Source organism: Amphiprion ocellaris, chromosome 5 (assembly GCF_022539595.1).
Source record: "Amphiprion ocellaris isolate individual 3 ecotype Okinawa chromosome 5, ASM2253959v1, whole genome shotgun sequence".
Taxonomy (NCBI): Eukaryota; Metazoa; Chordata; class Actinopteri; family Pomacentridae; genus Amphiprion; species Amphiprion ocellaris.
The window spans coordinates 23,894,030-23,913,156 of NC_072770.1; the positions used below are offsets into that span (position 1 = coordinate 23,894,030).

The window sequence follows — 19,127 nt, forward strand, 5'->3', positions numbered from 1 at the left end:
TAATAAACTTAAAAACTTGTGTTCATGCTTACCATGTTGGTTAAACATAATTTCATTAGAAATAATTTTTTTCTGTTGAGCCCAAACATTATTTTATAGAGTGTATATTTGCTCATGGTTTTGTAGTATAATGGAGCCACTTTTTTTGTACTGGTGCGTCCAAGGGGGAAATACGAATCTCAAATTTTATTTTATCTATTTTCCAAAAGCTTCCAAAGTCAGTGACGTTTCACATTGACATTTTACAAATGTATTAATTTAAAGATTCAATTTTGTATTCAAGGGGATCAAGGTTGTTTTTACCCTCTGCAGGCACATCTTCAAGCAGCAGACCAGACCTGATCACTGGTGGAAAACCAGTTTTGTGAGCTCAAAAAAGACTTGAGCAATTTGAATTTCCAACAACAGATCATCAAAAGCAGATGGAGCAAAAATGTGGAAATATAGCTTAAATATTTCCAAGGATCCTCCTCCTCTCACTGGTCAGGTAAGACTGATCCATAGCTGAATATATATAACTAAATGTTTTGCAATTTTGAAAATATGTACTTTAATTATGTTAAACATTCTTGGAATAGGAGAACATTGATTGTGTTCTATTTTTTCTGTTTCTGTGTCTATTATATCGGATGTGTTTGTGTCTGCATAGTGTGTTTGCTGGAGATGTTCCTCGTTGAAAACATATATACTGTACAGATTAATTAAAGCCTTTTAACACCAGAATCTGTGTTTTCAGCAGGACACTCGTGAATAATGGCGATGAGAATCCTGACCGTGGAAACTGGACCAACAAAACAGAATACATCCTCTCTATGATCGGTTATGCCGTCGGATTAGGAAATATCTGGAGATTTCCATATATGGCCTATAAGAATGGAGGGGGTAACTGTTTGGCATCAGGACTGAGAAGCAAACTCTTGATAACACTGTTGTATTATGAATATCATGAGAAGTTGCTTTTCTCCCTCTGAACAGGTGCTTTTCTCATTCCCTATTTATTGATGTTGGTTTTGTGTGGAATTCCTCTTTTCTTCTTGGAAAGCGCCATTGGTCAGTTCTGCAGCCAAGGTCCCATCAACATGTGGAGAGCAGTTCCAGTGCTGCAGGGTCAGTCTGACAAAAACACCTCGAAACACCATCAGGTTTAAGACTAATATAGTAAATATGATGTGATGTGATGTGATGTGATGTTTTCCCATATTTTTTATGCTGATGTTGCTGGAAAAGGGACTCTATCATTTTTTTAATGTTAAAAATCATTTTTGGTCAAATTTTTAAAGAATCGTGAAATTTATCAGCCTTAAAGGTGACAGTAAGCTGTTATTGCAAGTTATTGGAGAGATTGACATTTAGTGAATAGTTTGGCAGTTTTGACCACCATGAAATGATCAAATTTTCTATCAATAGTTCAATCAGCTATTTTAAAATTTGTTTTAGATCTAAAGAACACAGTAAAGCTTCAGTCAATTATCTCATATATTCAACTGTCTACCATAAAAGATGGAATTACCACAACTGCAGTTTCAGTAGTTAATAAACATTACCATCAGGCACTGCACAAAAGTGTAAGACATAGTGAGTATTACTAATGTTAGCAGTGGAGGCGGTTTTCATCCACTGAGCAGTAAACACAGGGGAGAGAAAACAACAGTCAATGGTTTGAGGCATCAGTTAAGCAACTAGTTTTGAACAAATACATTTTTCATTGCCATGTGATTTATTATAAATGAATTGTAACTTATTACCTTCTGCAGGTGTTGGCTTGTCAATGGTTATGGTGAATGCACTGGTATCAATTTACTATAACGTCATCATCGCCTACAGCCTGTACTACATGTTCGCCTCCATGCAGTTTCCTCTGCCGTGGTCCAGCTGCTCCAGCTGGGCTGACAGAAAATGCAGCAGTTTACCTAAAGGTGCTTCTTCTCTCCATCATTGTTGTTTGTGGAGATGTGTTAGTCAAATCTGCCTGTTGATGAATAGATTGTAGTTCCAGTTCCAGTTTTAAGTGAACTGATTTGGAAAAAATGCACTTAGTATGTGCAGTTCAAGGTCTTATCAGCATCACACCACAGAAACCCAAATAATATAAACACCGCAGGTACACATCCTTCACATACACTGATATTCTTAGCAAACATCCTCTTTCCTCTTCTAGTGTATTGTAATGTGAGTGGTGTGTTGATGACCAACTGGACTCAGGAAAACATCACTTGTCCTTCATCTAACAAGATCACAGTTTCAGTGGAGAGCCCAAGTGAGCAGTACTGGGAGTAAGAACCACACACTCAAACAAACAAGCACAAATGCACACACTTATCATACTGATGTGGCTCCACAGATCCACATGTATCTTCTTTCTCAGTCATGTAGCTCTGCAGAGATCCAGTGGTCTGGATGAAACAGGACCAGTAGTTTGGCATTTGGCTCTCTGTCTGCTGCTGAGCTCCATCATTGTTGCTGCAGCACTCATCAGAGGCATCAAGTCATCAGGAAAAGTGAGTCAACATCCAGCTCAGATCAGGTCCTTAACCACAGTTCCTCCTGCAGTACAGGAACTTGGTGAATCTGCTTTATTATGCAATGGAATATAAAACTGTACAAATGTTCCACTGGTGGCACATGTCTGTCTCTTTCAAATTTTCAGCGTGTTCATGAATGAGTTTGAGTTCATGACCTTTGTCTCTCCAGGTTGTGTATTTCACAGCTACATTTCCTTATGTAGTGATTTTAATTCTACTGATCAGAGGTGTGACACTAGAAGGAGCAAGAGATGGTATAGACTTCTATATTGGTTCCCAGTCCAATCTGACTAAACTGACTGAAGGACAGGTAAGGACCTAACAATCCCTGTTTACACCACCATGGCTGTGTCCAAAATCACTACCTAGATAGGGCACTGCATTTATTTTCATCTATTTTATTGTTTACAAGTGTAAAAAAAAATGTAGGTGAAATTATATTCACTTCATAGTTAATTGAAATATTCAACAATGCAATGAAAAAGTAGCACACATGAAAGGACATGACTTTCTACTAACAGCCCACAATGCACTGAGTGCATTTCATAGCTAAGAAAATAACATTATGTGGCTGAGAGTCCAATGTATTGGAGGCAATAAAACCATTTCAAGGGAAAATCACCCAACAGTTGTTGTGTGAAATTTTAATCTGGATCAAAGTGACAGACCAACTGAAAAATCATTATTGCCATTCTCACTGTTATCCTGCTAGCATGGCTAACAACTATACATGAAGTTTGTGGAATATCTCCTGTCTCAGTCCTGAAAGACATGTTGATGTGTTTTAGGTCTGGAAGGATGCAGCGACTCAGACTTTCTTTTCCCTGTCCATTGCTTGGGGTGGAGTTCCAACCCTTGCTTCATATAGCAACTTCCACAACAACATGTTCCTGGATTCAGTTATTGTAACTGTCATTAACGATGGTATGAATACACCGTTTCTGTTTCATATTTAGCTGCTCTTCGTTCATCTTTCATCGTTGGTTAAATATTCTTTAGGCCACAATGAAATCCTGGAATTCTATCTGATTCGTCTGTGTGGCTAACTTCCTTCTAGGCACTAGTGTGTTTGCAGGCTTTGCCATCTTTTCAATCTTGGGACACATGGCGCATGTCTATGGAAAGCCTATTGGAAATGTGGTGAAAGAAGGTCAGATACTTATAATACCACCAAAATAAATAAACAAATAAATATATGAAACAGCTTCTGTTTTTGCCTGATATTAGTTTTGTCTGCTCTTTGTGCAGGGTTTGGCCTGGCATTCATTGCGTATCCAGATGCTCTGGCTAAACTTCCTATTTCCCCGCTATGGTCCATTTTGTTCTTCTTCATGCTGCTGACTGTTGGTCTGGACTCCCAGTTTGCAGCAATAGGTGAGATCTTTACTGTAACATTTGCTGATGTTCTTTTTAATGTTTTTTTTATAGCTGCCATGGACTCCAGTAGCTCTAATGTCATACTTTACTAATTAGCACAAATTCCAAAGATCAGAAACAACAGACGATTGTTAACCAATGAACATCTAATGTTCATTTATTGTTGTCTCTCTTCTTGTTATAAGAGGTGATCACCACGTGCCTGTTGGATGCCTTCCCTAACATCCTCAAATCCAAACGTGCCGTCGTGACTATACTGACATGTATCATTGTCTTCCTCTTGGGCCTCCCATGTGTGACAAGGGTACAGTAGGTCTGCAGAAAGTGGCTGAATTTGTGCTGTCTGATGTCAATACCCTGATTTCCTTCAGTGTGTTTGTGTGTTTATGTGATAGGCAGGAATATACTGGGTAACTCTAATCGACCAGTTTGTTGCCAGCTGGGTGATGCTAATTTTGGCTCTCATGGAGATCATTGGCTTCTGCTATATATACGGTAAATGTAACAGTTGACTATAGATATATGTAAAAGTGATAACATTTGATAACTTTACAAGCTGTTCCAATGGCTTGGCTCTTTTAATTGTATGTATACTACAGTTCGAAAGTTTGGGGTCACTTAGAAATGTCCTTATTTTTGCAAGAAAAGCAGGTTTTTTTCAATGAAGATATCATTAAATGAATCAGAAATACAGTCTAAATGACTATTCTAGCTGGAAACGGCTGATTTTTAATGGAATATCTACATAGGGATACAGAGGAACATTTCCAGCAACCATCACTCCTGTGTTCTAATGGCGCATTGTGTGAGCTAATGGTGTTGAAATGCTAACTGATGATTAGAAAAGCCTTGTGCAGTTATGTTAGCACATGAATAGAAGTGTGAGTTTTCATGGAAAATATGAAATTGTCTGGGTGACTCCAAATTTTTGAACATATACATATATATGTGTGTGTGTGTGTGTGTGTGTGTGTGTGTGTGTGTGTGTGTGTGTGTGTGTGTGTGTGTGTGTGTGTGTGTGTGTGTGTGTGTGTGTGTGTTTATCACAGTCTGTGTCAGCAGTGTTTCTAAAGCTTTGGCCAGTCAAGGATCAGAAATATCACTGAACAAGAAACAAGAAAAGAGAGTTCTGCTACTTTTGTTAAAATATTGGACCATCTGGTTATCTGAAATAACCCTACTTGTCCACTAAGAACTTATGTTTGAGTTAAACTGTCACATCTTTAAAAGTTGAGGCAAACTATAATATTAGTGAAAAATGAAAACTGTGACTTTAAGTTGGTGAAAGATGAAGTTGGGTTTCATCTTGACAATCCAATTGCTGCTGAGTTTTTCAGTCTGCACCAGAGTGGTGGACTGAACAACCAACACTGCCGAGAAGAGAAAAATTATCTCCAGTACCAGCCAGACGCTGCAGCTTTTAGCTTAACAGCCAGAAATAGCACAGCTGTTGGGGAGCATTTTCAGCTGCAGGTTGGGTAGGTACAGAGCAGAAGAATGCAAATGAGACTGGTTAAAGTAAACAACAGTGCACATTTTAGCTATTGCAAGTGTTGTTCACTGGTATTTAATCACGATTGCTGGGCAGCGGTTAAGGTCTGTGACACAATAACTCACATGGGACTTTGGCTGCACACAAAATACTTGTAGGGTGAATTCATCGGTGGTTTTGATCTTTTCATGGGATTTATTGGTGGCAATAAATTAAAAAAACTAAAATAATAACACTGAAAAAGGCTTTGGGCTGAAACACTAAAGCACATTTCTATTGTGATGTGAAATAAAAAAGATAAAATATGTGTAGTTTATTCTCTTTGACACAAAAAATTGAGATATTCTTTCTTTTATACATTTTTCTAATACAGTTATCTATTAGATGTTAGGTTTAGCGCTCCATTTTGTAGAAGAAAAATCTCATTTTCTTCTGACTCACTCATTCTATACATCAGAAAATAATTCACTACGGGAACAGGAAACGTTTGTTAGTTGAGGGCAAATGAACATGAGAATCAACAGTAATCCCAATAACTACATATTACCATTATGTCACTTTAATGCTGATTTTCTACAATGAAACATTAGTATTGCTGACACTCCTGGCAAACAGCTAACTGGCTACTTGACTAATAAAGTCTTCTGTGATTTGCATTAGAAGACAGATTGCTTTTTGCCCTGATTTGCTCATGTTCTTCTCCTTCATTACAGGCGTGAACCGTTTTATCAAAGACATTGAGATGATGATTGGGAAAAAGAGCTTTTGCTTCTGGCTGTGGTGGAGAGCTTGTTGGCTCTTCCTCACTCCCTGCATCATAGCGGTGAATACAATCTCATTTTTGTTCTTGTTTTAATATTGTTGCAGAAAACAGACACTCTGCTTTTTTTTAAACATCCAGCTACCAGGTCACAGGGTCTTTTTGTAGACTTTATTATGTGGGGAGAACTATAAACTTGATATCAATGTCATATTTAGAGCTTGTTTTTTTTTTTTTTAGTTTTGTCCTCTTTTTCTAAAGCCTTTTATCACAATGGTTTTGTAAAGAGCTAGATTAGTTTCATTTGTTGAATACATAATGAAATGCTTTACAAGCAGATAAAAAAATTACGGTGAAAATCCATTGTTCATTGCCCATGTCTGTGAAATGATTGTACTATTGCAGCAGTGATTATGCAATTTGCAAACCAGCTTTATAAATAATGAGACTGAAGTGCCATTTCATGTCACTTCATTATTAAGCCTGAAACCGAAAACGAAAGGACACATATACATTTTGCTACTGACTGCCAGTAATGTAGGCGTCTTTCATGGAGGATGTTGTCAAAGGCCATTAGCTTACCATTTGTCATGTCAGTCAAAGAGATGTGCTCATCAAAAGTAGTTTTTTCTGTGAGTTGACTTTGTCAATCTCATTCATTCCATTTTTCAAACTTTATGGCACTGCCAATATGATCTCAGTTTTTGTACAGAGCTCTGCAAATCTGTATGAACACAACTGATGCTCTGATTACCGCTGGCTCTGCTCTGTAGGTGATCCTGGTGTGGTCTCTGGTCATCTTTGTGCCCCCCACCTATGGAAAAGTGCAGTACCCAGCCTGGGGTTTGGCTCTGGGCTGGAGCATGGTTGCATTCGTCCTCATCTGGATCCCTGTCATTGCTTTCTATAAAGTGATAAAAGCAAAGGGAAACTTCTGTAAGGTGTGTTTGTTTTCTCAGATGATAAAAGAATCTTAAAAGAGAAGTTTCTCGTGTAAATGTCAGGCAGTGATGCCTCACTATATCCTAGCTCATATATGTAATTTTAACCGTACATCGCCCTCTACAGGTGATATCATTGTGCTCTCCATCTGAGGAATGGCATCCCTACCTGGACATCCACAGAGGAGAACGCTACTCAAAAAACACTGCTGCTGAAGAAACTGTGTCAGACAATAAAACAGAAGATAAGAAAATGTAAATATAACATCTACCACATGACAGTGTTTACACCCTGATATATATTGATTTGTTAAATACAACACTCATAGTAAAATACGGTGATGATTCTGTCCATGCCAGATACTTAAAATCAAATGCGCGACTAAATGTCACATGCAGCTCATGGCTTTGGATGTATAAACAGACAAACATATGTGTCATTGTAGCTCAAGGCAATACAAAGTCAACATGTCTGCCACATTAGATTAATCTATATTCTGCTGTTATCCATTTACAGTATTTAGACCGTTAGCTGGTGTGTTTAAGTTGTCATCTTTTCAGTTATCTCCTTTTCAACATATAATGAACTAGTGTCAGCTTTCTAACAGCAATTGTCTGAGACTTCACGACTGAAATGGTTTGAATTCCATCACAGTTTATCTTCTTAATCTACCATCATCAAATGTCTTTCATTGTTCAAGACTATGTTAGATCAAACTCTTTTCAGAGTCTGTGAACATATCAGGTGGTCATTGCTTCTTAGAGCTCAGGGGCTCTAAGGTCTTGTGAGCTCAAGGGCCCCTTGTGTCGTTATTCTTTCAAGAGCTCCATCTGGTGGATATTGGGCCTTAAAAAATCCAGGCTACAATGACTACACCTTGTACTTTTTAACTGAAGATCTTTTCTTGCAATTTAACCAAATTAGTTCAAATGTATTTCATTGTCCTCTATTGCCCTATTCCTGTGGTTCTCTCTGACCACTCTTCTTCCAATTTAGCTCCATTTTGTTATACATACCGGCAAATTAATGTCTTCTTGGCCCATAAAAACAGATTTTTTTGCTGTGTTAACTCAATGTCTTTTGCATCATACAGGATTAAGAATGTAAAAGTTAATATTTAATTATTTAACAAAAATAACTAATCTTGCATCACTACAAAATCACATCTAAGCAAAGGTTTTGCATGTATATAATCCTTTCAAAAAGACCCCAATTCCTTATTTCTGAGTCACATTGGTGATGACGTTGGTTAATGATAAAAATAAATAACAATAAAGCAACTCAGTGTATTTTCACCAACAGATACACATTCTTCAGAATGATCAATGAATGTTTTAGAAGCTAATCAACATTTCTATTAAATCTCAATACAAATAAATGACTAGTTCAACAGAGAGAGCAAATTTAGAATACAACACCCTCTAAATGCTGTTCTGCTCATTTAAATATAAATATATTTAAATATGTAGTTAAAGGGACATTTGCTGTTTTTAAACATTTACAATGTATTTTTTAAAGCTCTGTGTGTTGAAATACATAACATATATTTAGACAGTTTGTTATTATCAAACAGAACTTTGATAACAGTGATACATTTATTTTGCTTGCAAATATTATGTTGAGGTATTGTTATTAGAAAGTTTCCAGTGATTTTCTTTTTTGATTGCGCTTTTTGTTTCCTTTGATCTTCCTTCTATTTGAATTTTCCTCATTTTATTGAGAGCAGTCACACTGAAGGGACAAGGCACTTAGTATTTGTGCTGACAAATAATAATAAAATATATGTACAAAGTAGTTGTGTGTGTACTTGTAACAATGGGAATAGGGCTTCATGAGCGTTATCTATATTTTCAGTTAATAGATTGCCAAAAAAATCTCTGCTGTTGCCTTCGTCTTTCTTCTGCCGTATTTTTACTGCTTTTATGTTGACTTTTGTCATGGCTTTATGTGTGTGTTGTGACTACTACTGTGTTTAATAGACTTGTTTATCTTGACTTGTTCTACAGTCCATTTTCTTGCTGTCTTGCCATACATAAGGAGAGTGAAAAGATGAAGAAACGTTTTGTCACTGATGATTGATGTTCAAAGATAATTATCAGCAAAAACTAGACTACAAAAATAAAAGATCCTCACAAAATCACCAGAGATCTGACATTGCATGAGATGCCATATTTATTGAGGTTAGATGAGTGACAGGCACTACAGAACTGGTCTTGGATGGACATTGTTGGCATATGTTTGACCCAGCTCATAACCAGTGAGAACAGTCAGAACAAAGTTACATCAGGAACTATTTAAGCCCAGTTGCAGCACTTGCAGCTGCCATCGTACACCAGGCCAGCACCACAGTGCTGGATGTAGGTTTGTCCTTTGTTGCACTGATAAAATTGGTTCTTGTTGGTTGGATCAGGGTAGAGTCCATTAGCTTTGCCAGTGCAGAAGCCAGAATCTGTGTTGCCACCACTGCTGCCACCGCCACTGCCAGGCTGGGGCTGCTGGGATGGTGCAACTGGAGGCATGGGGTTCGAGGGAGAACCGCAGGCTGATGTGAGAAATCAAAGAAGTTAAAAGATTGAAACAGCCTCAATATGTTTGGTAGAAAATGTAAAAGTGCATTCAGACATACATTGCCCAGTTCCCAGTCCACTCTTGATAGTGTTGATCAGGGGGTATCCTCCCTGACCACAGAAAGTCCCACTGAAGTCGTCCAAAGACAGACTCCACACCATGGCTCCACCAAAACCGCTCTGCTTTAACCACTGAACCTGTACAGCAAATGAAAGGTGAACCGTGTTCATTGAGACATAAACATTTCTCACAGGGCTTTAAGTAATGAAATACATCTTCATACCTTAACTTGGAAGCTCTTAATGTTGTCATATCCAACCCAGACTCCCTGGTTGTAGGCGTATGGAACTTGTTGAGCGCTGTCCCAAGCCTGTGTGGCTCCTTGCCTCAGGAAAGAACAGATCTGAAAGGAAGAGAGACATTGAAGGTAATATGTCCATGTTGTTCCGTGTTATGTATGCATTTACAGAAGATTTAGAAAAGAGAAGCACAAGCCTCATAGTAGGCCCAGAAGCCGGTCTGGCCGGTGAATGGTCCAGCAGGTCCGGGTCCACTGGCAGGAGCTCCAACTCCTGTGTTAGAGGAAGCCAGGCGGAAGGTATGGCCGTAGGTAGGGAAACCAACCAGAAGCTTCTCAGCTGGAGCCCCGTTGTTCTTCCAGTAGTTCATAGCATAGTCCTACACATGTAGTACAGATAGGTGTGACCAACTGTTCCACAATGGACTGTTTTTGTTACTTTAAAGCAGGACGGCATTGTGAATGATGCCCTCACTGACCACATTGTAGTAGATGGTAGAGCCCTGGTCAGCAGGGCCCTCATACAGAGGACTGTTCTCTCCAACAGTAGGTTCCGAAGAACCGTGGAAGTCATAGGTCATAACATGAATGTAGTCCAGCACTCTGGCAAACAAACATGAGGGCTAGTGTTGATAAAGGGCTATTAATATGAGGATATCTAATGTTAGCATTTGACTGCTCATGTACATACGCTCCAATCTGAGCAATCTGGTATCCAGAGTCAATGGTTCCCTTTCCAGCAGAGACAGCAGCAGTCAGCATCAGACGAGGACGGTTGGTCTCCTTGCCCTCCTCCTGAAAGGCGCTCATCAGCTCCTACAGAGGAGAGGGGAGCAGTTCAGCCGAACACATTTACATTTATACAGCTCTTTGGGTTTGGGTTAATCAAGGTCTGCAGTCACCCACTCTGAAAGTTCAAGGATGCTGGAAGTTACTGAGTATGATAGAGGCTTGGCAAAAAATCACAGTGTCGTACCTCCACAACCTGGGAATGAAGATGACGTGTAGAGAATTGTACCCAGCCTTGCATTAGAAAAAATATATATAGTCTCATATAATAACAATTCAAACTATACAATAGGGAGTGAAATTTCAGAGAAATGGTTGTTTAGTGGGGCTTCCATTAATCACACATGAACAGATGACTAGTTCTCCAAGATCACTGATGGGTGTTTTATCAGGTAGCTGAAACCTTATGATTTGACATTTACGAAGATGTGGGAAAGTTGAATCAACTTTTTTCTTATGCGACAGTTGCAACTTATAAGAACAGCCCACCGAAGGCTTCTTGTCGTTTATTAGAACTGGACTAAATCTTGTTGAAAAGTTTATGATTTCTAGAGTACAACCTTTGTTTTAATGATTTTTGATTACTATATTTTAAACTTACAACCATTTCTAGTTTCCAGTAATAGCTGCAGTGACTGCAAACGCAAGTACAATGACTTCAGCCAACTTGAAAAGTCAGAAACTGAGTAGCAGTATGATCTACCTGAACCAGGACTGTGAAGAGTTCTTTATCCTGAGGGGGGGAGCCGTTAGAGCCAGGATATTCCCAGTCCACATCCAGACCATCAAACTGATACTGACGGAGGAACTTGATCACACTGTTGATGAAGATCTGACGGTTGGCAGAGCTGGAAACCATAGCTGTGAACCTGGAGACAGGAGGAGAGTCAGTGTTTCTACATGTGCTGCAAGCATTGATCCTGAATTTATTATTACTTACTTCTGAGTACCAAAGTTCCATCCCCCAATAGCCAGTAGAGTCTTCAGGTTGCTGTTTCTGTAGGTAGTAACATCACGTTAACCTTGCAGTCGTTGCTCTGCCTGACTGTATTTTAACATGTTTGTGTGTGTGCAGGAATCACACTATCACTATGAGTATTTGTGGGCACTTACTGGTTCTTCAGGGCCTGAAACTGTCCGTAGAGTTTCTCATCATTCCACTCAGTGGTCTGGATCATGTTATTATCCATTCCAGCAAAGGCATAGATGAGGTGGTCACAGAGACATGGGTCAATGTTGGTGGGCAAATACAGTCCTGCTCCCGGACGGTACTGTGCCCAGTTAGTAAAATAGCAGGTGAGGATGTAGGATGATCCTGCAACACATGAAAGATTATGTTACCACTAAAATATCACAGCACAAGTCACATAAGCACAGAGAGGATATAATTACCAAGCTGCACATGCAGCAGGAAAGCCAATCCTGCAGAGACAAAAAGACAAGATTAAAGAGAGTGAAGAGGAGGCAGGTGAACCTTTTAATTATTATCAGTCTGCATTATTCATGTTAACAGAGTTTGTTGAAATGTGTTGGAATAAAGTTTGGCAAAGTTTCTTTACCGACACAGATGAGTAGCTTGCCCATGTTGCTTCTGCACAAAAATCTGAGGACCTGCAGACTCTTATAAAACCCTCAGTTGTTCTGCATATCTGCATTATCTGTAACATATGTTTGATCTACTAATCAGCAATGAAAATTTCAACTCATATATTTGTTTGGTCTAGACATGTTTCATACTTTTACAGGGAGCACTGATAACTTGATAACTTTCATGTGCCTTTTGATAAAGAATTGTTTAGATGAAACTAGATATTTTCAAGGTTAGTATTGTTTCTTATAGTTAAACTGAAGTTCTTAATTTTACTCTTTGCTTCACTCTTTCACTACGTTTTTCAGCATTGTGAGTAACCTGTTACATGTAAATTTATATTTCCAACATCTCTAACAATTTTTAAAATGAAAAATCCTTCTAATTTGGGTTCCACCTTCTTTCACATGTTGATAGCAATATTTACTCGATTGTACTAGCGACATGCCTTATCTTCCCTAGACATGGATTAATGTAATTTCATTTGGAAAGAGGCTTTTTGTCCTTTCTGTCCTTGGACGCGAATCATTTATTTTGTGACTACTGTGCTGTGGATTATGAAATTAGTCTTACTCGATGTGTTTTATCTCTCTAAACCTTTATTAACACTGACTGATAATGTTTAATAGAGAATAGAGTATAGAATATAAAGTTAATTTACAAACCAAATTATGCAACAATTCAGTACTGAAAGGCAAAAAAAATGTGATCAGAGATGAATAGCAATTAATCATCTGCATAAATTGAAAAATTGTACGTTTTTACATTTTTGAACATCCACATCGAGGGGGCATGATTTGATAATGGATAAAGGTTCAAAAGGTAACAGCAAGGACCTCACAGGGACCCTCTGATCATCACATTTGTTGTCTGATTTACAGAGATAGTGGCATTTAAAATTTCACAGCACATGAAAGTAACAACTAATAAGAGAAGCAACTTTCAGATGAAGCATTTATAGCTGCATACTGTATATTTTGTGGTATTGCGATTGTAATACAGGACAGGCCTATGTTTGAACTAGTCTTTATCCAGGGAACCTTTACAAGATTCAGCAGCATATACATTTAGGATTGCATTACACTTGCCAGGCGGTTTTACTGGCATTCGCAAAGTTGCTGTACTTGAATTACAAGGTGATGGTACTTATCAGGCTTCATCCTCTAATTTACCAACCAAGGACTGATGTGAGATGAATTAAGGCTGATATGAACCATGCTTGGTATATACACTGCCTGTCCAAAAAATAAATCGCCACCTGGATTTAACTGGTCAAATAGGTAAGAGCCTTCCATTGGATAATTACTGCAGTGATGGATATGTTTCAGCTGCAACAGCTTATTTAACCCTAGCTGATGCAGTGAGGAGCTTCTCATTTCTTAAACAATCCTGTCAGAAGACATTCTGTGGTCATGGAAATTATGTTAATCTGTTTCAGAAGGATCAAATGATTGTCCTTCATCAAGCAAACACAACAACTGATGAGATTGCAGAAATTACAAAAATTGGGTCAAGAACCGTCCAAAGCATTATTAAAATGTGGAAAGATAGTGGTGAACCATCATCTTCGGTGAAGAAATGTGGTCGAAACAAACTCTTGGATGATTGGGATTGGATGGATTTAGTATCTACATTGAACCAGTATTTGCAGTGTGGATTATCATACTGCAAGTTTCCACTCTATACTAATAAATGTATTGTTTAACAAACACATAATCACCTCTGAGGAGCTCTAACAGTTCTTGCTATCTGTTTTTTTTTTTTTAAGTATAAATAATACAGCTGAGTGTCTGCAGCAAAGTATTATTCCTGCTAACCACAGCTCAGGGCTAATGTACTTGACATAGTGTGAAAAACACCAGTCTATTGCAAGAGAGTTTCACCATAGTGCAGTTCACTCAGCCTGCACTAAAATCTATATATTGCTGTTGTTTTATGTCGCTGCATCACTGTTGCATCATTGCACATATGGCAGCATATAATGGATTCAGATTTTCTCATTTTTACCAGAGTTTTCTTCATCAAACCTTCTTGTGGAAAGTGGAAAGAGCATCAGTTTTCTCTGTGAAAACAAAACAACATGATTTTGATTCTAGTCTGATTTGTTCTTTTGGGGTTGTTCAGTATGCATCGTTTTTATCATGGAGAATTTGCAGTTAAATAAATTGATAATTGAGATGAAGTTTAGCAAATATTTAAGACAATATAAGGTGAAAAAAAAGAGCATTAGATGCATTACTGAATCCCACCACCAGAGAGAGTCAATAAGCTGCGTGGAGTCTGGCTGCATTTCCTATGAGATGTTCAACAACAACAGCAGCCTATTTATTCCTGGATCAGTTTAGTCCCCTCCACTGACGTCATTTGCTCTTTAAAATGGTCTGAGCTTTTAAGTACGCTGCAAGCGAAACAGGTCTTAACCTCTGAAACATCAGATCTTGTTCTTTCTTGCTGTAGACATAAATTACATTGAACTTATTGAACCACAAACCAAACTCTCTCCTCTCTGTCTCTTTCACCATGGCAACCATGCTCAGGGAGCCAGCAGATGAACACAAACCTGTTGCCATCTCCCACGCAATATACACAGCACGCACACATAATTGACAGACACACACACACACACACACACACGCACACACACACACACACATACATTGCTACAAGTATGAGATGAAGATTATGATTAATCGTGATTATTAATGTTGTCTTTGTGTTGCCTGTTTTGTTGGATAGACTGGATGAAGGCACAGAAATGCACCAATCTGCTGTAATAAATGAAATATTACAGAACTGAAAGTCTGTAACTGTAATGCATTCATTGATATGTTCACATTCTTCCCATCAGGGGAGCACACGTGATCAAGTTGTACAACTAGCTCTCAGCACTATGTGTGATTTTTCTCAATCCTGTGAACTTCTCAGATGCATAACAGAGCATATTTAAAGCAGAGGGAATAAATAGTGAGAACAAGACTCCATCTGTGTTTTTCTGTTCAGATTTGAGTCTGCAGACAATGTTGTAACACATAAAAACAGTGAGCGCACATTGTAAAGAAAGCATTATAAAGATATGAATACTGTGACAAATGTGAGCATGGCTCAGTTAAATCTATCTATCCGTCTCTGTCCCTCTCCTCTCCTTCTCCGGCTGCACCGGCCTCCCCACCCGCATAATTCAGGCTTCTCAACAGCCCGTTGCTATTAGATACTGCTGGGCTTGTCACCATGGCAGCAAATGCTCAATCATTTTCTCTCTGCCATGTTTCTATCTGCACACACTCGCACATACACAGCACTCCCTCACCGTTTAACTGTGATGGGGAGTGTTGTCCTTGAGTTCTTGAGTGTTCCCTGGTCCAGCTGGGAAACAGTCCACCTGTGAACAGAATTCAAATGCTGTGACAAGAAAGAGATGCTCAAACACTCATTAGCATGTCACATTTTAAACATTCTCTCATGCAGCCTGTTAGGATTTGATATTACGTGCCACTGATATTATGTGCTGCCATGCATCATGTAGCAGAAGTGTGTGTGTGCGTGCATGTGTAGGTGTGTGTGTGTGTGTGTGTGTGTGTGTGTGTGCCAGCAAGCTTTTTCTGATGAATTATTCTCATTCCTACAGTTGCTTCTGTTCAGACGTGCTAAGAACAAAGCGCTAGTTTACTAATATTATCAGTGGAAGTGACTCAGGATTTTGATCAGTGACAGCTAAAAGCGTACGCTCAAATATTTGTCACAGTCACTGCATCAGTGATACATTTATTTCGCTTCTTTTCCTCAAAATCTGAGACACAAACAGGCATTTCTCTGCACATGCAGATCCTAAAAGCTGTGAATAAAACATTTTAACTTCAGCATCATTCATTGTACTAACAGGAGAAGATTGTAAGAACAGGCGTGACTCGAATGTTGTGCAGAAGCTGACGTCAGCTCATGGAAGATGAAATGAACATACAGAGAAAAAGAAAGGTGAGACAGAGAGAGGAGAACTGAGAGAGTGAAAGGAGAGAGATAGGGGGACAGGCAGAGCTGATTTTCTTTCTCCAATAAAAGCGACAACCCCCCAGTGTTGCTATGGCGACCTCCTCTCTCTCCCTTCCTTTCAGCGAGCTACCACTTATCCTTGCTGCCTTTCAGTCAGCAGGGCATGTGGGTGTGTGTGCTTTTGTGTGTTGGCTCTTGAATGAATCAACCAAATGAAGGGGAGAGCCATTAGAGAGATAAGTCGGACTATTTGACATACACACACATGCATGTACATCCACACATACATGAACACATGAATATGAGCCGTCAGTCTGCAGAAATGCTCCATGTACTTAAGTTAACCGACTTCTCAGTTCTTTCTCTTCTTTTAATCTTTCATTATCACAATTTATTCTGCAGTAGCTCCTCTGCATCTTCCTTCGCTGTCTTTCGCCACCATCTGGGAGATTTTTAGTTACCAGACACCCACTCAAATACAAACACATCCTCTGCCCCTGCAAATGTGAACTCAGTAAAAACAGGGAGCTCTGTGAATGTATCTATCTTTTTTGTTTTTTTTACCAGTAGCAAAAGACAAGTGATTGTAAGAGCAAAATATGATGTGTTTTCTGTAACATAACAGAATCACCTCAACACTGCTCCAGGACATTGCAGTTACAAAGTATAAAATGCCCTCAAACTGAACTCTAGAGCCACCAATTGCTGCGTAGTAAATGTACTTAGGGTGCAAGTACCAGATTAAATCACAGAAAAGAACAGCTTTACTGTAGTCGCTCTCGTCCTAACTGGATTTCAAATGGTCTCAACCAAAACTACAAGTGCACAATCATTCTCACATACTGCAGATACTCTGTTATTGTTTCTTTTAACGTTGTTGAAGGCATCAGTAATTCAACATCACCACTGGTGTACTTTTCATCACTGACCAGAGCTTCTAAAAACTTTGCTTCACTCTTGACGTGCACTTCTTATAATAACCTCCCTAAGTGCTAAAATAAAAGATGCATGTCCTTACGCAAGTTTCTCACAGCTGCCAGCACTACTTGAACCAGTAAAGGCTTTGGATGTCATGTAATTTCAGCCTGTATGAATTTTTAATAATACATAATATCGTTGCTGCTTAAAGCCCTAGTCTGCATTATATCATTATATCATTGCCCCTGTAATGAATGATGCTGGCAAAGTCTCCTGCTCACATAAATGCAGATAATCAATGTATGAATTTGCATCAGTCTCTGATGATCCACAAATATGATCTCATATACCTATATATATATATATATATATATATATATATATATATATATATATATATATATATATATATATATATATATATATATATTCTAGTAATGTGGGTAGATGTGGCTGCTCTGAAAATACAAGTAGAATATTTGGATGTGACAGGACTGAGTCATAAAATCCTGCATTATTTTTAGGAGTTGCTAGGAGTTATGCTCCTCAAAAATAGATTAGAGGGGACCTGTGCCTATTTCCACATCAAAATACAGAACAGCATTCATTTCAAACCATCTTTTTATCCACCTGATGAATTTAAGTAAAATGATAACACTCAGCAATAAGTGTCCTCTATGTTTGGTCTCCACCAACTCCCAAAGAAACATGTGTTTATCAGCTAAACCCTACTGTTTGGTGCTTGGTAGGTAGTGTACTGTGTGTCTTTATTGTTTTTCAGTGAAAACAGCTGCCTGCTGTGACGGGAATCAGAAACACAACATTAAATTCATGGGCCGTAAATAGAAGACACTGAAAGATGGCTAACAAGAACTACAGAGTTTTGTAATCATCAGTCTCCCAAACTAAACAAAACAGGTTGTTTATCCATGTCCTCTAGAAAGACAAATGGAAGGGTTTTGTGACTTGGCACACTTATTGTCAAGACAACATCATTTATATGTGCTTTTCAAAACTGTAACAAATCACAGCTAAAAATGAAACATGATCGCTGAGATAAAAGTTGTCATATTCATCATAAAATATTTTGTGATGTGAAAAACAATGTTTGTCTGCCAGATAGACAGAGGAAACAAAATTAGTCTCATTTTAAATATTTTGCTGACCCATCCACCCTCCTCCCTGTTTGGTGTTTGACTCTGACAGCATCATCTTTAATAGCTTCATAATCACTATTGCCACTAGAGGATTTTGTCACTTGAACATAAACAAATGTCTGCTGAGGCACTTGCTGAAAGAATTCATTGTGCAGATATTCTTGTGTGGACACAGGATCAGCAGCAGTACTTCTGCGTGTAGTCGTTTGAGCCCATGTTAATTTAAAATACCGATTCCGTGTTAGGATGTGATTTAGGGACCAATATAAAACACACTGCAGTCACGCTGTATGAGCTGCAGACCCGACTCGTCTTCATTTCACTCCATTAATTCGACAGTTGAATTGAGGTTTTCAAATCACATTTGCTCTTAAACTCGAAGGCACTTCACCGCTGTAACGGCAGGTGCTGTTTGCATAAATCTACACTTCTATCTGCGTCGGCTTTATATCATTTATATAAAGTGTGGAGTGTCTTTTACTTCCAAGTTCATTTCTCACAGGGGATTGCTTTCCGTGCTGCATGCCAACTATTTATCATGTTACTGCTGTATTGCTGAAGCCTGGAATATCCCACAGAGTAAAGGGGATACCTCAATTCCTCTACTTCAACATGTAGCCAAAATAATGGAAGAGGTTATTCCTTGTAGAGTTATAGTATTATTGAAAATATATACACGCTGCTCAAGATTTGCACTTATTTAGAGACAAATCCACATTGACATAACTT

General features: G+C 38.6%; 2 protein-coding genes across 2 annotated transcripts; one reads left to right on the forward strand and one right to left on the reverse strand.

Moving 5' to 3' along the window:
* Window positions 1-629: 629 nt before the first annotated feature.
* Window positions 630-9,196, forward strand: LOC111579760 (sodium- and chloride-dependent neutral and basic amino acid transporter B(0+)). Its single transcript, XM_055010639.1, has 15 exons — window positions 630-637; window positions 737-882; window positions 976-1,107; window positions 1,755-1,916; window positions 2,159-2,273; window positions 2,366-2,498; window positions 2,692-2,832; window positions 3,311-3,446; window positions 3,580-3,672; window positions 3,771-3,896; window positions 4,085-4,203; window positions 4,295-4,394; window positions 6,105-6,214; window positions 6,925-7,092; window positions 7,220-9,196. The coding sequence occupies exons 1-15, from the start codon at window positions 630-632 to the stop codon at window positions 7,349-7,351; spliced, it is 1,821 nt and encodes a 606-aa protein (XP_054866614.1). The 3' UTR covers window positions 7,352-9,196.
* Window positions 9,197-9,242: 46 nt separating this feature from the next.
* LOC111579739 (acidic mammalian chitinase-like) lies at window positions 9,243-12,429 on the reverse strand. Its single transcript, XM_023287134.3, has 11 exons — window positions 12,308-12,429; window positions 12,141-12,170; window positions 11,862-12,063; window positions 11,689-11,745; window positions 11,452-11,617; window positions 10,651-10,775; window positions 10,439-10,562; window positions 10,157-10,339; window positions 9,945-10,064; window positions 9,720-9,858; window positions 9,243-9,635 (listed from the first exon to the last, which is right to left on the reverse strand). Exons 1-11 carry the CDS (start codon window positions 12,330-12,332, stop codon window positions 9,388-9,390), a joined length of 1,419 nt encoding a protein of 472 aa, XP_023142902.1. The 5' UTR covers window positions 12,333-12,429; the 3' UTR covers window positions 9,243-9,387.
* Window positions 12,430-19,127: the final 6,698 nt, after the last annotated feature.

What these genes read in the sequence shown, in the direction of transcription:
- LOC111579760 (XM_055010639.1), top strand. An exon ending in GCATCAAGTCATCAGGAAAA is followed by an intron (nt 2,499 to 2,691) that starts GTGAGTCAACAT and finishes TTGTCTCTCCAG; the next exon opens with GTTGTGTATTTCACAGCTAC. An exon ending in TGGCTTCTGCTATATATACG is followed by an intron (nt 4,395 to 6,104) that starts GTAAATGTAACA and finishes CCTTCATTACAG; the next exon opens with GCGTGAACCGTTTTATCAAA.
- LOC111579739 (XM_023287134.3), bottom strand. Translation starts at nt 12,332, where the DNA reads ATGGGCAAGCTACTCATCTGTGTCG. An exon ending in CAAGCTACTCATCTGTGTCG is followed by an intron (nt 12,171 to 12,307) that starts GTAAAGAAACTT and finishes TTGTCTCTGCAG; the next exon opens with GATTGGCTTTCCTGCTGCAT. An exon ending in TTAAGAGCTTCCAAGTTAAG is followed by an intron (nt 9,859 to 9,944) that starts GTATGAAGATGT and finishes TTTGCTGTACAG; the next exon opens with GTTCAGTGGTTAAAGCAGAG.